The 19,711-nt window shown below is 39.3% G+C and overlaps 2 protein-coding genes across 11 annotated transcripts in view; one reads left to right on the top strand and one right to left on the bottom strand.

Annotated features, from left to right (window-relative positions):
* Window positions 1-14,494, top strand: part of cep290 (centrosomal protein 290) — a 72,442-nt gene extending 57,948 nt beyond the window's left edge. For 4 of the 5 annotated variants that reach the window (XM_057837805.1, XM_057837807.1, XM_057837804.1 and 1 more), the window contains 9 exons: window positions 2,912-3,040; window positions 4,227-4,310; window positions 4,392-4,547; window positions 4,615-4,734; window positions 6,492-6,661; window positions 6,736-6,877; window positions 11,267-11,328; window positions 13,730-13,803; window positions 13,879-14,493. In XM_057837805.1, coding sequence (XP_057693788.1) covers window positions 2,912-3,040; window positions 4,227-4,310; window positions 4,392-4,547; window positions 4,615-4,734; window positions 6,492-6,661; window positions 6,736-6,877; window positions 11,267-11,328; window positions 13,730-13,803; window positions 13,879-14,099 — 1,158 coding nt within the window. In that variant the 3' untranslated portion in view covers window positions 14,100-14,493. Of the gene's footprint in view, window positions 1-2,911; window positions 3,041-4,226; window positions 4,311-4,391; window positions 4,548-4,614; window positions 4,735-6,491; window positions 6,662-6,735; window positions 6,878-11,266; window positions 11,329-13,729; window positions 13,804-13,878 lie in introns of all 5 variants that reach the window. The other variant, XM_057837806.1, reaches the window with a different exon arrangement.
* Window positions 8,061-19,711, bottom strand: part of LOC130916810 (centrosomal protein of 290 kDa-like) — a 57,181-nt gene continuing 45,530 nt past the window's right edge. For 4 of the 6 annotated variants that reach the window (XM_057837811.1, XM_057837809.1, XM_057837812.1 and 1 more), the window contains exons 39-42: window positions 17,806-17,864; window positions 15,277-15,362; window positions 15,157-15,210; window positions 8,061-12,759 (exon numbers count right to left, since the gene is read on the bottom strand). In XM_057837811.1, coding sequence (XP_057693794.1) covers window positions 12,653-12,759; window positions 15,157-15,210; window positions 15,277-15,362; window positions 17,806-17,864 — 306 coding nt within the window. In that variant the 3' untranslated portion in view covers window positions 8,061-12,652. Of the gene's footprint in view, window positions 12,760-13,564; window positions 15,211-15,276; window positions 15,363-17,805; window positions 17,865-19,711 lie in introns of those variants that run through there. The other 2 variants (XM_057837815.1, XM_057837814.1) reach the window with 2 other exon arrangements.

Below are 19,711 nucleotides of genomic sequence, written 5' to 3'. Positions count from 1 at the left end.
AGATTATGTGAACATATAATTTAAAAATGTAGGTAATAATGAATGGGTGAATGAGGATGCTTGTGGCCTTTTTATTCTGATTAAAAAAAAAAATCAAAATCAGTTTTTTTAATGTTTAAAATTTAGTTGGTACCTATTTATTTATTTTTAAACAAGCAATTTCACCTGCTGTTGATAACACACACTCGTATGGAACCAACGATGCCAGCATGCACAAGAATTTCTCAGCCAGTTGAAAGAAGTTTGGATAAGAGGTCCATTGGCTCCTCCAGTATTGAAGAAAACTTGCACTGCGTGCCATGTTCGGCTCAGCCGTGCATCGATGCACTTTTGCAATTTAATCTACAGTTGCATTACCTCCTTGACTCCCCACTTCGTCATCTAAGTGCTACCATAGCCCATCGGAAAAAAATTGAAGTAATGAATAAATTATAGCTTAATTACTGATTTCTAATAAATTACCAAAAAAAAGCTACTGTGGGTAAGTAAAGGAATGGCTCTATACCTGTGTTTATTTTGGGATTATCAGAAACTTCATTCTCATGCTTGGCCCAATAATGCTTCAACATTGAGGAGGGGGCTACTGTTTGTATATGACAGGTTGAAAGGCCCAATAATGCTTCAACATTGAGGAGGTGGCTACTGTTTGTATATGACAGGTTGAAAGTACAAATAAGACATTTCATCTGGGGGAAAAAAAAAATGTTAACAATACAACCAGTTCACTTGGAGCCGCGGGACGCGATTCGTTCAACACGTTCAGACAAGGACTCATACCCGCACGCATGACGCGTCGAGGACGAAAGGCGAGCGCTCTTACCACTAAGCTAGCTGGTTAAATGCTGACGTATATTCTTGAAGGCAGCAAAAGGGATATTTCCACGCACCGCAGACGACGGACCCGCGTCTACCCGTCACACTAATAAACTAAAACAGTTACCTTAAAATTAATGGTATTTTGAATGGAAGATGACTAGTGCGTTTTCCCTGTGTTACGTCCATTTCCACAGCATATAGACAACGAGGAAGTAACCGTGAAATGTGGATTGTTTCAGCAGCTCCATCACGTTGACAGACGCGCTTCCTTTTGAACCAGTTTGCCGCGTCATGACTGTGTCGACACAGTTCAATGAGTTCATGCAATGGTCACGTGATTTTCTTGTAGCGATGCGCGCACCAACGCAGGGTTTGCTCCGAGAGCTCTGCGTGCGCGCCGGCGCATCAGTATCACTGGACCCATCACTAGATTTGCCTTTGACCTCACCAAAATTTTCATATTGACATGAACATTATTATAATGAACAAAACAAAGACGAGTTTAGACTTCAAATAAGTGCCCATATTTATTTTTTTCAAATAAATATAATTTGAGTCAATCACAATCAATCAGTCAATATCATTGACAATGTATTCCCCTGAAAATGAGCACTGAACTAAAACATAAACCCAACAGGGTATGGGCTTTATCAGGAGATAAAACATTTGGTGTAACAGGAGAGGAGGCTTTTGCGGTCGTAGTCCATGAAACAACTTTCTTAACCTGACAATTATAGGACAGAAAGCCTATCAATAACCAAAAGGCCTTTCAAGAACTTGTAATCATGACACTGTAAAATGCAAACATCTGCTAATTGCCAGAGTGAGGTTTATCACTAAGTGATGGAAAAATACGGCCTCTAGAACTGTAACAAAACATTGCATACTGGCAAAACAGGAGTGGAAACAAACGCATACATCCCAATCCTCCGGCACAGTCCCAAAAATATTATCGGACCGGTAAATGAAACTTACTAGATTTATTGGGATGACGTCATAATTCCTATTATCGGACCGATAATATTTTTGGGATGGTGCCGGTGGATTGGGATGTGTACATTTGTTTCATGCACCTCTATTGATAGGTTTGCTGTCCTATAATTGCCAGGTTTAGAAAGTTGTTTTATGGACATAGACCCCAACAGTCTCCACTCCTGTTGCACTAAATGTTTGATCTGCTGACAAAACACAATACCTGTTGGGTTTGTTTTAGTTCAGTGCTCATTGTTCAGGGGAACACATCGTCTCTGACATTGACTGATTGTGATTGACTCAAATTGCATTGATTTGAAAAATAAATATGGGCACTTTATTTGAAGTCAAAACTGTTCTTGTCTTTGTTTTGTTCATAACTGTAATGTTCATGTCATCGAGAAAAATCTGGTTAGGTCAAAGGCAAATCTATGCTGAATCCACTACGAGTATTTTTGACCTGCAGGTCAGGTGAATATACATTTAAAAATGATTTATAAACGGTTATTGTACTGGTATCGGCCTTGAGGAGGTTTCAAAAAATGGATGACGTGCACCCCTATTTTGTTTTCCAAATGTATTCAAAGATTTTTAGGATTTTGGATAAAGTGTGGTTTTTATTTATGACTGGTAAAATGAATTCACGGAAATAAATTGTTGTTCACTGTGCCACCACATCTCCTGCTTCCTTATTTTTGCAAGACCTGTGGTTTTATTATTACCAAGGGGCTTGGCTTGCCCGCACGGTTACATTAGTAAAGATGATGGATTGGCTAGTAAAAATAGTAATAAAGATGAGGGGGAACCGCGTACAAAAAAGCCTGAAAAAGTTGATGTGTCTTCGAGAGTCAAGGAAAGATATTCCAGATGTGACCAAATGCACAAAACCTTGACAGTGCTGTCAGGAAACAAACGGAGAGGATGGTGTAAAAAAGCTGGAAAGCAGATTGCAAAGAAATCTGAAGGTACTCCAGGCCAGTGTCATTCCCTAGTACTGCAGTAGTTTGATAGTTACCCCCCTTCAATGCCTTTCATTTCCACAAGCAGTGTTGTAGGTACAAATTCCACACAGAGCTTGCTAGATATTACTCTTTACCAAAGTCTCATCTTTGCCTTACTCTAGGTGTCAGAGAACGATACGGTGATGCCAAGAGATCATGACACGCAAAAAGAAAATCTCAGACTAGCTTCAGAGAATCTGGAGCTCCGTCTCCAACTGGCACAGGCAAACATCGACTTGCCAAAGCTGAAGGTACACATAATTTCCTACATGATTTCTGGCATTGAAAAATACTTCGTCATAATGTGCCTATTAGTACGCAAACATGGCTCAAATATGTAAAGTGACAAAATGGCAAATAGCAACGAATACTTGGGTTCTCGATCCTTTAAAGCAGGTATGTCCAAAGTCCGGCCCGGGGGCCAAATGCGGCCTGTGGTCAGATTTCATCTGGCCCCCAGCCTCTTGTCATAAAGTCAATAACATCTGGCCCGCACACAGACTTAATAAATTGGTCAGCAGTACTGCAACCAGCACATGAAGTAGCTTACACACAAAATGCTGCTCCTCATTTACCCACTAAAAGGCAGCAGCACTTTAACCCTTTATTGCCAAATGTATCACATTTGATACACCTAAAATTTCATGATTTTCAGACTAATTTAGAATTTAAACTGAACTGAACTGAATTTAGCATGGTTTATAGATATTAGAGCGCTTATTACACATATTCATTTTGACATTTCTTTTCACAAATTTGGAAAAAAAGGTTTCATTAGGACCTTATTTTTCAAATTTTGGGATTCTCTGATAATTGCTTCATGTTGCAGGTATTTAAGGGCTAAGCAACATTACTCAGTGTGACCCTCTACTTCCAATTTTCTAAAATGGCGTCAATCAACAAAAAAAAAAATTGACTGTGACGGCCGACGCCCCAAAGATAGGTGGAAATTGGACTATTTCTTCACTAAAATACGCAACAACTGTGTCTTGCCTCATTTGCAAAGAGACAGTCGCTGATTTCAATGTGAGGCGATATTACCAAACAAGACACGCTGACATGTACGACAAGATTACAGGGAAGATACGCAGCGAGAAATTGAAGCAACCTGAAGCTAGTTTAATTTCACAGCCGTAGTATTTTGCAAGAGCCCGAGAGTCGAAAGAGAACGCCGCAAAGGCTAGTTGCGAGATTGTTGAAATTATTCATTAAAACAATAATAAAGCAAATGCGACACACTGAATGGCTTGCTAAATTTTGCTTAAATATATTGTTCTACGTAAAGGACGTCAGCCAAGGTCGGCCCCCCACATTTTTACCACGCCAAATCTGGCCCCCTTTGCAAAAAGTTTGGACACCCCTGCTTTAAAGGAATACGGTATTACTGCTTATTAAAGACTCATGCTTCAAAATCTTTTTTTTTTTTTTTTTTAATAGAGTAAAGTTGCAGACCAGGAGGAACTGATCAGTGCCTTAAAAAAGGAATGTGCTGATTTGCAGAAAAGGCTGGCCAATACCAAAGTATGATTCTTTAGAAATTAAAAACTTGCGTCCTTTCATGAAATTAGACAATTGATAAAAAAAGATATGGATCTTCGACAGTTTGTGTACAGCGGTAAGACTGTTTCTGAACTTGAGAAGACCATCCAGTTGATGAAGAAGGTGGTGGAGAAGGTAAAAAAGGAGAATGAGGCACTAAAGAAAAACTCAACTCACAGTCAGGATAAGGCCTTGGAGCAGGAATACAAAAAGCTTCAGGTTGTTGCTGGCACAATATGCACGTTTTTACTGAAGCACCCTTTACCAATAGTCTTTTTATTTACAGGCCGAATGCAGCAAAGTGAAGGGTGAGCATGCGGCAGAGATTCGCAAATTGGAATCTAAATGCAGGGGACTGGAGAAGATTGTGATGGAGAATGAACGGCTACGAAAACAAATCAAACGGGTGACAATAAAGACCAAGCTTGACGTTGATTAAATAATATACCGCTTTCCAATGAAAAACTTCATTTATTGGTACATTTGTGGGCTCTTTATGTACGCCCTAGGAAGCAGCCAAAATGCTGGCCAATATGAAAGTTGCAAGTATTTGATTTCAAGGACGTACAGTATGTTGAACTGATAGTTTAGTTCAGGTTGTTTGCAGAAGTTAAGTCTTCACTCGTATTTATGTCTTTGCTCTGCTTTTAAAATGTCCATGCTAACAAATGAAATATTACATTTTTAAAAGTTGCTAAGGAAAGATACAAAAGCATTTGGGGTATACAGTTAGTCCCCGGGTTACGATTTACGCGATTTCATCTTTATGATGCTGAGTCTCCTCTGCCATTTTGTCTCCGGCCCCTTTTTTTTTTTTTTTTTTTTTTTTTAAGTACCTTTCTTATTTTTTACTTTATTAACATGACTTGTTCTTTGCCTGGCACGGCCAGACTGTTCTCCCTATATTTTTTAAACACTGGGAGAACAGTCTGGGACCCAGCTCCTCATTGGCCTCTCAAGCCCAAACGAAAGTACCGTGCAATCAGATTCGTTTATTTGCATGATGTGTTCTTAACAAGCAACGTCACTTTTGCGCGTCAGGAGTCGTCTCCACAACAATACAGACAATACAGATGGTGAACGGGAGAGTCGAGAATATGTTCCAATCCGCGATAAATTCAGTTTTAAGTGACCAAAAACGCATAGTCCCTAAAACCAACAGTCTCTCGCACTAGCCATGTTGAATAAACTTCTCCGCTCTCCTCGTATGTTCATTTCCCTGCGCAAGAGTTTCTTGTCGATTTATCAACGTCACGTCAGCCCGTCGCTGGTTGGTCCACTCCGCTGTCTGTTTGCTGTGGCTTGCTCCACCTTGCAAATGTGATCCGCGGAACGGTCACCAGACTCTATTGCTGGAATAGCGGTGAGTCTGAAGTTCCAGGCAAACTTGTTCTGTCCTCACGTGAAGTAGTTCAGCTTGGCTGACGGCAAACAAAGCAATTGTGCTTTTTGAAGCTTTTTACTTCACTTTTGACAATTTGTAAAGCTATAACACATATGTACACATCTGTTAAAAACAACACGCATTTTAACAATACAACACTCGACAAAAAACAATTGGTGTTCAAACGTCCATCTAGTCCGATCAATATGTAAATTTAGTGGAATAAATTAGCCTAATTTTCCACACAAAAGTCCCCTAGCTTAAATGTAACGAATGCTAGCGTATTTACAATTCTCATAGCAAATGGCTCACATGGAACTCCACAAACCATAGCTCTCAACCTAATTACAAATGCATACACAAATATATATTAGCTGAAACAACTTACAGCCAAATGTGGGCCAAACCAGAGCGCAGCTATCCTTCACTTGATATGTCTGAGTGCTCCTGCATGGAAGCATTATTAAACAACAGTCCAGCCAGACCCAATGCTGCCACAAGAGGGCAATGTATCCTCCACCATCAAACAAAATACTATACTTTTGGACTTTTTGGTTAGTTTAGAATTTTTAAAGGGTAAATTCCGACTTGCATGGAATTTCGGGTTACGTCGCCACCTTAGGAACGGAACTCGTTCGTAATCCGGGGACTACCTGTATTTGAGTTTCTAACTATTTTATAAAGACAAGTCATTTTCACGAGTTGTGCAAAGTGTCCACTTTAATGTATTAAATTGACGACGCATTGTAAGCTTATCCGTTGTTAAATGTCGTCGTCAGGAAGCGGAGGCTGTAGAGAAGCTGCAATTGTCCAAGACCAGCGTGGAACAGTCCTGCGAGAAGCTGGAAGCCGAGTTGGAGGAAACAAAGGAAAGACTCCGTGATGCGCTGTCACGACCCACTGTGGATGTCACGGATGGGAAGTCCAGCAAGACATCTGTTGTGACTCGGTAAGAAGGCATGCTTTCATCATCAGATGTTTTTGCTAAATGTTGCTTTTCTTTTTTTCCCATTGCGTCCTCAGAATGTTTGAGAACAAGATGAAGGAGCTTGAGAAGGAGCTTGTGACTAAAAACTCTAGCCTGGCAGAACTCAAAGACAAGTTGAAGGAAGCAAACCGAAACCAGGAAACTGCGCGGATCCGTATCCGGCGACTTGAAGACCAGGTCAAGTTCTGCTGTCCGGCAAGCAGTTTGGCCAATCTTTCGCTTATTGTTCGTTATATCATTTGTTAGAAACTTGGTAAGAACATAGAGTGACTTCTAGAGGAGTTCCAAAAAATCGATTATTACATGCATCGCGATTCGACACGTGACGATTCGATTACGATTCATAAAGGTTAAAAAACGATTATTTTCACTCCTAACAACGCTCGTAGCGAAACGAAATTCAAGACACGTCTGCGGCCCGGACACCGTTAACGGACGCACACACAACGTTATGATGGATGCTCCCAGTTACTGGAAGATAGATTTACTCCTTTTTAAAAGACTGGAAAATAAATTTGTGTATATGGCAGGCAGGACCAGAAGCCGGTCGCGCTTTTGTGCGCATTTTTAGAGCGAGAGGGGAAGAGAGATAGTTCTTTGCTCGTTGCTCCTTGCCTTTCAGATGACCAGCTGTAGTTTTAAGGCATTTCAATTAAAAAAAATATCCTGAGTGTGTTGCTAAGACCCGTGTGCATCTATAAGAGGTGAGTACAAGAACCCTCTTGTACTGTTTAGCCTTTATTGTTGTTGTTTTTGAGATGTTAATAGTTAGCGCCGAGCGCTAAGCTAATGAGCTAATTCGCTAACGTGTATTTCATATGCAGAACTTGTAAAACCATGATAAAGTACAGTGGTAACACTACAAACATGCGAAATAGAAAGAGAAGAAAGTGCGCGCGCTGTAATGAGTGTGAGTGTAGCAGTGTCAAGACCAGTTGAGATTTCCACCTGTTACTCCAAGAGGTAACACTGTGAAAACAAAGTATATTGGTTAAAAGAAGTCTTATTTCTAAAGACACTTTGTTTGTGTCCAGAAAATGTCGAATTCATTCCACCAGTGTAAATTTCATTGCATTGTTGAGAGAAATGAGTACTCCCTTTAAAATAGTTAAGCATTTTGCACTTTCTTGTAAAACGAAATAAATAAAAAAAGCAGCTTAAGGGCAGCTTTTTGTTGTATGGGCATTATTCCATCTTTCCTGTTGAATCATAAGGATATTTTAAATAAATAATGGACATAAATTTGCTTGGCTGCTTTAGTAATCAGTGCTGCACGATGCATCGATAATCGTGATAAGCGCGATAACCGCGATCATAGACGATATCGCGATAATCGATTAAAAAATCGAATCGTGGCGTCCTGAATCGTAATCGAATCGAATCGTGGGGTGCCTAAGATGGCACACCCCTAGTGACTTCCCACTGTGAATTGGTCTACTTGTGTGAGTATTCTGACAGAGGTCCCAGGGATGAAAGTGGCTAGAGTTTCTTGCCGAAACTCCCTGATATGAGGGTCACCACAGAGCCAGATTTTTTTGGGGGGAGGGAGGTCAAACCTCCTAAAACCACTGAAAGGCAAAGAAAACTGTTTTTGGCACAGTTATTCATATAAGACATAAAAAAAATGATTTCATTCAAAATTTTTTTTTTTTAAATGATTTTCAAAACAAAAGTTAACAAAAACATCAGTAACCTCAACCCCATCTCCTAATTTTTATTTTCCCTCATTTCCTCACATCGAAATGCAAAATCTCAATTTTAACTACTTAAGAACATAGGATGTACATTAAAATTTAGGTTGATGTAAACATTTACATTTAGTTTTTTAATAAAGATAAAAGTAACACACATTCACAAAAGTACAAATCACTTATATTATGCGCAGTGAAATGGAATATATTTTGAAGATTGCGCAAACATTGACTTTTTTAAATCATAAGGCAATAAATAAGTTGTCCAAAATGCACATTGACAGGTAAGATTTTCTGAACCTCCCCATTAGAGCAAATAATAAATAATACATAAGCCTGTTCAACTCTTTCCTTGCTCTTTAAGATTTGATCAGTTTTCTGTTTAATTACCCGTTTTTTATAGCATCACTTCAACAAGCTTGTTCTTTTTAGCTGTTTTTCTGTTCCAGAAAATGTGCATTTGAACCAATACGAATCAGAGCTACCTAAAGTAGGATGAAAAAGTATCCGAACCTTTTGGAATTTCTGCATAAAATAACCATCAAATGTGATCTGATCTTTTTCAAAACCACACAGATGAAAATACAGTGTCTGCTTTAACTAAAACCACCCAAACATTTATAGGTTTTCATAGTTTAAAGAGGATAGCATGCAAACAATGACAGAAGGGGGAAAATAAGTAAGTGAATCCTCTCCCTAAGGAGACTTAAAAAAATGTTACCAAACATTTTAAGTCAGGTGTGTGCCGATCACTGATGACTGGTTTAAAGCTGCTCTGCCCACTATAAAACACACACCTAGTAAGAAATGTCTTGATGAAAAGCATTGTCTGGTGTGCAACTGTGCATCATGGCTCGGTCAAAAGAGTTGTCTGAAGACCTGCAATCAAGGATTGTTGATTTGTATAAAGCAGGGAAAGGATACAAAAACCATCTCTAAAAGTCTGGCTGTTCATCAATCGACAGTCCGAGAAGTTGTCTTCAAATGGAGAGCGTTTGGAAATTTTGCTTCTCTCCCAAGGAGTGGCCGTCCACCAAAGATGATGACTAAAGTTCAAAGATGACGACTAAAGTTCATCGCAGAATGCTCAGAGAGGTAAACAAAACAAAAAAAACCCTAGAGCAGGGGTCCCCAACCTATTCCACAAAGGCCCACTGTGGGTGCAGGATTTCATTCCTACCATACAAGGTGACAACACTTTTTCCCCAAACTGGTGTTTTACAAGTGCAATCAGTTGATCGCAGTCAGGTGTAGCTTGTTTTAGCAGAATCCTCATTGGTTCAACTGTCTCTGCTGGAACAAAAACTAGGACCCACAGTGGGTCTTGAGGACTGGGTTGGAGACCCCTGCCCTAGAGTGTCTGCTAAAGACATACAGAAATCACCGGCACAGTCTAATATCTCTGTGCACACATCAACTATGGCCAATAATGGTGTTCATGGGAGGACTCCACGGCAGAAGCCAATGTTGTCTTAAAAAAAAAACACTGATGCTAGTTTAATGTTCGCAAAAAGGCACTTGGACACTCCAGATGTTTTGGCAAAATTTTTGTGGACTGATGAAACCCAAGTTGAATTGTTTGGGAGCAACACACAACGTCATGTGTGGAGGAAGCATCATGATTTTGGGCTGTTTTGCTGCCTTAGGGCCCGACCAACTTGCAATCATTAATGGAAGAATGAATTCAAACGTTTATCGGGATGTTTTACAGGAAAACCTGAGGCCATCTCTCAGACAGTTGAAGCTCAAAAGAGGATGGATGCTGCAACAAAACAATGATCCAAAACACAGAAGTAAATCAACTTCAGAATGGTTTCAGAAGAAGAAAATACACGTTCTGGAGTTGAGTCAAAGTCCAGACTTAAACCCCATTGAGATGCTGTGACATGAGCTAAAGATGGCGATCCATGCCAGACATCCCAGGAATCTGACTGAACTACAGCAGTTTTGTAGAGAAGAATGGGCCAAGATTAGACCTGATCGATGTGCTGGACTGATCTGCAGCTACAGGAAGCGTCTGGTTGAAGTTATTGCTGCCAAAGGTTGGAGGCCACAAAATATTAAATGTGATGGTTCACTTATTTTTTTTCCCCCCTTCTGTTATTGTTTGCATGCTATCCCCATTAAAATATGAAAACCTATCAATGTTTAGTTGGGTTGAGTTGTAGCAGACTCTTTCAATGTTTAGGTGATTTTAGTTATAGCAGACTTTTTAATCTGTGTGATTTGATCAGATCTCATTTGATGGTGATTTTATGCAGATATGTCAGAAATACCAAAAAGCTTCAGATACTTTTTCATACTACTATAACTGCCGATCACATGTCAGTATGTCAGCAAATTGAACAAACAACTGAATTTAGGGTGGTTTGCTTTGCTGAGTGCACATTGACGTGACTCGTTATCGTCATACTCTGATAACTGCATCATCTGGGGAAACCTCCGTGCCGTCCGTTGAATGAATAAATAATTAATATTGGTGGAGAAGGGTTACGCTACACAAGCACTTTATTATGCTTGTTAACACTTGTACGTACAGTAAATCTGATGTTGGTGGTGTTATACTTATATAGCGCTTTTCCACCTGTCAAGGTAGATTGTTTTCTTCGTGGAGAAGAGTGTGTGGCAGCCTGGCAGTTTTCTTGTTTTTTTTTTTTACCTTGGGTTTTGACAGTTGCAGACAAGTTATATTTTCGAGATCAAAGCACCGTATACCGGAACAGCGTTCCAGCCCATTTTCACTCCTGCATGTACCCAAACATGCGAGACAAGGGTGGAACAAAATACGCAGTCTACTGCTGAAACTGGCCAATTCTCTACATGGCTTATTGGGGAAACTTGGGGCCTAAATACTTTTCTTCTGTCCTTTCTACAGGCCGAGCAATTGAACATTGTCAGCGGTCTGCATACAGAAGCTGATGTCACAAAGGAAATCTGGTATGCAGCTCTGTAGTATATGGTATATGGCCACCAGTGTTGTTAATAACGGCGTTACTAACGGCGTTATTTTTTGCAGTAGTGAGAAATCTAAATTACTTTTCTCATCTTGGCAACGCCGTCACCGTTACTGAGGCGGGAAAGGCGTACGTTACTATGCGTTACTATGTTGGTTGAATGACGCGAGAAAATTCTGAGAGAGACTGACTCGCGGAGACGAGAGAGCAGAGCAGGAGTGGGGAGGAGGCAAGGGAGGTCTGACGCCACTGCAAACCCGATGCTAGGTGGCTCCAATAATACTTGACTGTAGCCAATAGCCTACAAACTACGCCCACATGATGCTACGGTAGATATCACATATTATAGAACTAGATGCAAATGACAGACACGGCGGCATTAGCAACATGTATAAAGAACAAGATGCGTTAGTAATAAGAGTGTAACGGTACATGTATTTGTATTGAACCGTTTCGGTACGGGGTGCTCGGTTCAAAACGGAGGCTTACCAAACAAGTTTCTGACGTGATGTAACCCTTACTTTTCGAGGCTGTGAGTCGATCGGGTTACAGTTTCTTTGTGTAGATTATATTTACTCCGTCTTCTCTACTATAATGAGGACCAACACGGTAAAACAGTATATTACCCAGAAACGTCAACGGTGCGACAACGTGGCCGCCGCGAGAACACAGTCAATGCACACCAGTCACAGTGCGGCCGCGTGTTAGACGCGTCCCAGAAGCGGCTCAACGCAACACACGCGAAAAGAACGGCAGAGTTTATTTGATGTGAGATGCGGCCCTCCTGCGTCAATACTACTCGCTAGGATCAGGCAGACCGGAAGTCCCTCGTGTAAAAATACGGTGGATCCGGTCGATTTTCAAACTAATATGCAATCGTAACCCACTTTTTGAGTCCATCAGATCTTGAGTGGTAGATCGGGGCACAGTTGACTTGATTTACTGCTGTCTTCTCTGCTATAATAATAACCAACATGGCCCTGTGTTCAATACAAAACCCTCCTACCACAACAAAACAAGTAGGAACTAATATTCACATAGGAACTAAAGCTATACAACATAAAATATACAATATAAATGAATACTACATCACATTTGTAAAATATAAACATAATGAAATAAATAATAGCCCATTTAAATAAAATAAATTGAAATAAGCTAAAACACCTGTAATTAAATAATAAGAATAAAAATCTTGCTTACACAAATAAATTTAATAATTTCTGTGTGGCGCTTTAACTTGAGAAAATCCACCAATAAAGATTTTGAAAACCGTTCATAGGGAAAAAAAGATTCATTGAGGCATTTCATTTGTAAAAGTTAAAATCTTTGTCGTTGGGATTGCTTTTCTCTTTAGCACAGGACTTCTTTGTTCTTCTTTCTTTCAGAAAGAAAGCTGACCAATACGCGGGGTCTGAAAGGCAAATTGTTGTTGGATTACTTTAAAAACCCGCTACTTTTTGAGCAGAATTCTAACTTTGTATAGGCTAATGTTCCTATTGTTGAAAGCAAAAAACTGTAATAAACAACTATCACATTTATATTTTGCATTTTGTTTTTTTACTGTACCGAAAATGAACCGAACCGTGGCCTCAAAACCGGGGTATGTACCGAACCGAGATTTTGGTATACCGTTACACCCATAGTTAGTAAACAGTCGCCATCTTAAAGCAGTAGACTTCTCAGGAAGGCTCTGTTGTAGAGAACCTTCCTAGCGAACCTAAGTAACTTTTTATCTAAAATGCTCCTAAATAGGCAAAATCTTGACTTAAATCAATCTTTAAATGATGAAAGCGTTTTAAAACTTACACATGTCGAAAGTAGACAGAAGGGAACTAATGCAAAAACGGGAGTAATTTTAACAACTTTAAAGGTTGATTCCCAACATTAAATGACTTCCACACATAGCAAAGGTTACTACCTAGTTATCGCAATATCCGCAATACCCCTGTGACTAGTTAAGTTCAGGGTAAAAAATTGGGCTAGAGCCAATTGCCCCAAAAACCCTTTAAACTTCACATTGTGTGACCTGTTTTTTTTTTTTTTTTTTTTTTTTTTTTTTTTTTTTTTTTTTTTTTTTACAAAAAAAAAAAAGGAAAAAATTATCACCAGTTACTTTGCCAAGTAACTAATTACTCTTACATTCAGGTAACTTGGTTACTAACGCAATTACTTTTTGGGAGAAGTAATTTGTAACTGTAATTCATTACTTTTTTTAAAGTAAGATTAACAACACTGATGGCCACCCCTTCTTGTCTTTGTACTTTTCATATAAGTTCCTACCTTAGTATTAAACTTCATGCAGAAAATGCTTTAATGATGACTCATGTTCTGTTAGATATTGGCGTGTGCATATTATTAAAACAGTTAATATTTGTCCACAGTGACTTGAGGAAAGAGAACACCAAGTTAAAGCAAAGACTAGAGAACAGCGAGCAACGAGGGAAAGAGGACAGAGGTGAAGCTCCAAGGCCTGCCGAATTTTACTCTCCACCACTTGGAAACTAAATCTTCTTACTTTTTTCTTTTTAAGATAAATGGAAGCTGAGAGAGCTCCTCAAATCAGCAGAGGTCGAGAAAAGTGAATTAGAAGGCCAAGTCCAAGCGCTAAAGGAAGAACTTGGAAAGTTGGATACAACCTTCTTTGATGAGATTGAGGACTTGAAGTACAACTATAACATGGAGGTGAAGAAGAACATTATGCTGGAGGAGCAGCTGAGGAAAGCGTGTGACCGCTGCCGTCAGTTGAGATGAAAATTTTTCTGTGGTTTTCATTATAAACTTTCATGTCTTATTTTACTTGAGCTACTACACATTTCAGTGCCTTGATAGCCTTTGGCATCAGTGTCATTTGTGCGTTTTTTTGGGGGGGGTCAGCTGAACAATGGTATTTTTAACAAAACGAGCTGTCTTACAAATCTAAGATAGATGAATGTTACTTTAATAAGGGTAGATTTGAATGTTTTTTTGGGGGGGGTCAGCTAAACAATGGTATTTTTAACAAAACGAGCTGTCTTACAAATCTAAGATAGATGAATGTTACTTTAATAAGGGTAGATTTGAATGTACCTTATTTATTTATGTACTACTGTATAGTTATCAAGTTTTTGTGTTATAAATAAAACATTGGTTATTATGGCAAACCACTGGCGCGTTTATCTGACATCATTGATACCTAGATAGAAACTGCAATGTGATGAGATTTTCAAATAATGACTGGTTGGAATAGCCACGTCAACCTGTGAGCAACGCAAACAAAATGCAGAAAATAAGAATGGTTCTGGATAAAATATTTCGTGTTTGGAAAGTTTTTCCAACTAGAGAAGATGAAGTCTGGTTTAGGGAAAAAAAATTAAAAACTGCATCGAATTAGTTAAAATGCACAACTTCATTATTCATCAAAACATTTTTCAACCCTTATCAGCAACTCAAGAACTATTGTCCAATTTGCTGACAAATTTCAGATAAAAATATTTACCAATAACGTGCATACCACTGTTCATATATTTTTATCATTCATTGTTGTATCTGCTTCACTAGGCTGAAAAATTTGCTATGGTAAAATATAAAGGCATTGATTCCAAATTTTCTTTTGAATAAATAAAATGGCAACACTTGTGACATTGGTACTAGTAAGATTGTATTTTCTGTATTACCTCATTAGTCAATAGTATAACATTTCTGTGCACTACTAATTTATAGTCCCTATAGGTGAAAGAGAATTTGCTCTGCTACCATCCCACTGGGAATTAAAATACCCCCGAAATTGAGACATACTATTGAAGAGTGACATTCTCTGTGTCACATTCACCGTGGCCTTTCTCAGCTTCAGTTGCTTGAACAGGATTTTTTGGCACCTTGTCATCTAAGTGAAAGAAGTTGGACTTTAGAGTTCTTTCAAGAGGTGAATACAGTAATGCTAGAATGTCACCTTTGTCACTTTGAGGCATCTTCTCGTGTAGCTCGCCTATCTCCTCTGGCTTTCCTTCACACTCCACGTTGTCTTTGTTTATTGTACTGGTAGCACAAATGGGTGACTTTTAAGAAAATATTTTTTAATGTTTTTTTCTGTGTACAATTGAGTTCAAATTTTTCATGTTTTTAGCCTTCAATATAGTACTATGCTGGGTAGCACAGAGTTCCACAGAAAGAGCAGCAAGATACTGCAGAGAAGCTCCACAACTACTGAAAACATCAGTGTACGCCACCTTTAGCAAGACTAATTCAGGCTGAAGGATAATGCATGAGACTACCTGCTTCATTGTACACATGGTTTTAATTGGAACTGGAAGATTAGCAGAAATCCTTGTGCAAAACATACTACCTTTGGAAATTAGGGGCCCAAAATTCAACATTTGCTTCAAAAGTACTGAAACTTATTTTTTTTTAAACGTGTTTAGGAAATTTAGTCATTTGTCTACTGACAGAGTTTTGGTGAATTTGATCTTGGTGACCTTGAGCTGAAAGATGTGATCACAAAAATGTCAGATGTGACCACTAGAACCGACCTACATTTGTGATTATTAAGACATACTGGCACATGTATGCTGAGTCCCATTTACCATGACTGATTTCAGATACCTCCACATCCAAGTTACACAACACACTTGTTCAAACACCTCTCAGTAATTCATTTTTACTTTAAAGTGCCTGTGACAGCATAATTTTTTTTAAAATGGCATTATTATGTGAATTAGAATCATATTTAGAGACGATTCGACTATATACAACAATTTGGCAAAGAGCATATGACGAGAAATTCTTCTAATCGGCCGTTTAGACCCGCCTGTCATTATAGCGCTCTAGCGTCCCCAGCGAGATGATGACGTCTGCAGGGTCACTGTTTCATCTGATTTAGAATTCAGTCCATTGAACGGGAAGATTCAAAACGAGGAAAATACGACAAAGAGCAACAAAATGTCATGATTGTTTCAATCTCTCCAATATTTTTTACAGGATATTCTTTTTATCTAGTATTTTTCCCCAATTGCGAAATAAATTGTATGGTCATGACATATAACAGTCTTGTGCTAAATGAAATATGAAATATTAAAAATGCATTTATTCAGTACGACAGGGCAAAATTACTGCTTAATGGTCAAAACTGCTGACTTCTCTCCCGAACGGTATTTTATGCCACCGGAGTTTGTCCGGCTTTTGTCATTTCCCTGCCCCGGCTTCGGAGACAGAGGAAAGAGGTAAACAAAACAGGAGGCGTGACCGCTAGCCGACATCCCAACCTGAACTGAGCAGCTTTTCCAAGTCTTCTCGCCTTTCAAAAACGAAAAATCACACAAAACCACCCTGACTCATGTCACACATGGCGTCAGGGTTGTTTGTCTTCACCGATCGGCTAGCCCCCGGAGGCGAGCAAGTTACGGGTCGTCGTTTTGCGGCCACGGCAGGCTGGCAGTGCTCGTCGCCGGGAGTGAATGTCGAAAATTGACCATTCTCAGTGGACAAACCGGCCAACATCACAGCGGGGGGCATCTCGTGACCAAGCCGAGGAAAGCGCATTCTCGGCGGCCACACGAATAGGGGGTGAAAGTGACCATGGTGTGTGACAAGCCGCCGGTCGTCGGCCGAGCGGCCTTCTCGGTGGACTGGTAGCATTGTCACCCACAAAATGCAGCCACATCCTTATTAAAACGTGTACCATGATCCCAGTATTTGACATAATATAAAACCTCACTTCACAATGGTCCCACAGTTGTCGGACTTGTTTTGGCCATTATCGGCAGTGAACGGAAACTTTTTCAAACCAAAAAAGGCTCACACGCCTCTCTCTGATGCGGCAACAAAAGCCTCCGGCACATTGGGCTGGCGTGTTGTGAAACAATAGTGAAATAATCCGCAAAATCAGCTGAATCCGCAGTCGTTCTGCATATTGTAGTACTGGTAAATGGTAAATGGTGTTATACTTATATAGTATACTGAAGACGATTATCCCGCTGATGTCACATTCGCATTCTTCGTCAATCCAGAAAGTCACTTATTTTCATGGCGCGGGATTCAAAAAATTGAAAAAATATATCGATCGCTTCCACACACGTCCAAGCGGTCCATTTCATTCAGGAGAATAAAATACCGCGTAAAATATGAAATAAATGTTTTTTTTCTGTCATAGGCACTTTAAGTTGCTACAAGTGAACTTTTACAAGATACAATTACTAGTATATGGTGTAGTCAAACATTTTGGGGGCAGTTATACAGTAAACTTCAACTGAAAGTAGCTCAAAGAAAGCTCAGCTGGAGAAATGCAAGTTTGTTTTTCTAATGATGTCATACAATACTCTTAACATTTTATTACGGCGAGTGTGATAACAGACACTGAAGAATACCTTATTGCAGATTTTTGCTTTCCGAAAATGATTTTCCAAGGGGGAAAAAAAAACAAATACTTCATTGCAGATTTTTGTTTTTTCAAAAATGGTTATTTTCCTAGGGGAAAAAAACATACCTGACATTGTTGAGAGATGTTTCTGCTCCCAAACTTTCAGGAATGTTTAATGTGTCCATCTGAAAAGCAAACACATCCACAAATCACTCACACATTCCACATTTTGGACACTGGAAAACAAAGTATCATTGGTCTTTAAACACTACACCACATTGGATGTACACATTTTTAAACGGTATGGAACAATGATTGTTTTAAGTGTAGATGACAAAACATGGCATTTATTCAATCACTGAGAAGCATATTTACCTCTATTATGAGAAGCTCAGAAATAGACAAAGGAAATATGAGGGTTTTTTTTATATCAAATCAGTTGTTGGTATGTAAAAAGGCAAGCTCAATCACTGTTGTTATACTTCTGCAAAGCCTGCTAGTCAGGAAAGTCACTGGTGGCCACCATGTTTTTAATAAATAAATATCAATACAGCTTTAACAAACAAACAAAGTTCAAATAAAATAACAATACAATTTAAATCTTAGTGAACCTTAAAACCAGTGGCGGTTTTAGGGGTGGGGCCACAGGGGCACTGGCCCCACAGCTAATTTGAATGCCCCCCGAAGTGCTCCTAATCCCATTTTAGTGAAAAGCATGGCAATCGGTGAATCCTTCTTTTGTTAAGTGTGAGAAAATGAGATAATGTTGTTTCTATAGTATGTTAAATATTAATGCTGCCTTTCGTGTTTAAAATGGATTTTCAAAAAAAGTGATTAAAATGATTGTTCCATTTTATTATTATTAATAATAATTATAATACATTTTATTTCTAGAGCGCTTTTCAAAACACACAAAGACGCTTCACAAGAGACATGGAATCACAGTACGATAAAAAGGTATTAAAAGGAAAAAAAATCAAAAGCACAATAAAAAGAAGTAAAAATATAACAGAGCTAGGGGTTATGGTGGGTAAGAAAGAGTGAACAGGTGTGTTTTCAGTCTAGATTTGAAAAGTGATAGGGTAGATATGCTGCGAAGTTCAGGGGGTAGGGAGTTCCAGAGCTGGGGGGGGCGCAATGACTAAAAGCTCTGGAACCAAAGTTGGAGAGGCGGACACGGGGGACGGAGAGGGGAAGAATAGTGGTAGAGCGAAGTGAACGGGTTGGATTGTTTAGACGGAGAAGATTGCAAAGGTAGGGAGGGGCCAGGGCATGGAGTATTTTGAAGGTGATGATGAGCAGTGTTGTTAATAACGGCGTTACAATATAACGGCGTTACTAACGGCGTTATTTTTTTCAGTAGTGGGTAATCTAATTAATTACTTTTCTCATCTTGGCAACGCCGTTACCGTTACTGAGGACGGAAAGGCATGCGTTACTATGAGTTACTATATTGGTCGAAAAGTCTGAGGGAGACGGACTCAAAGAGACGACAGAGCAGGAGTAGGGAAGAGGCAAGAAAGTTGTGACGCCGAGCAAACGCGATGCTAGGTAGCTCCAATAATACATGTTGTAGCCGATAGCCTACAAACTACGCCCGCATGTTATGGTAGATATGGTAGACATGGTAGATATCACATGTACTGTACATAGATATAACTAGATCCAAAATGACAGACATGGCACTAAATGAGTTAGTAGGCAGCCGCCATTTTAAAGCAGTAGACTTTTTAGGACGGCTCTGTTGTAGAGAACCTTCCTAGCGAACCTAAGTAACTTTTTATCTAAAATACTTCTAAATCGGCAAAATCTTGACTTGAATCTATCTTTAAATGATGAAACAGTTTTAAAACTTTCATATGTCGAAAGTAGAGAGAAGGGAACTAATGCAATAATGGGAGCAATTTTAACAACTTTTAACAGTTGATTCAGGGTAAAGGGTAAATTAGGGTAAAGAATTGGGCTCGGGCCAATTGTACCAAAAACCTTCACAAAAAACTTCACATCGTGTGGCCAATGTTTTTTTTTTTTT

This window comes from Corythoichthys intestinalis, chromosome 5 (genome assembly GCF_030265065.1).
Source record: "Corythoichthys intestinalis isolate RoL2023-P3 chromosome 5, ASM3026506v1, whole genome shotgun sequence".
NCBI lineage: Eukaryota > Metazoa > Chordata > Actinopteri > Syngnathiformes > Syngnathidae > Corythoichthys > Corythoichthys intestinalis.
Note: the sequence above shows the minus strand (reverse complement) of the source record. Positions and strands in the feature narration are given on the sequence as shown.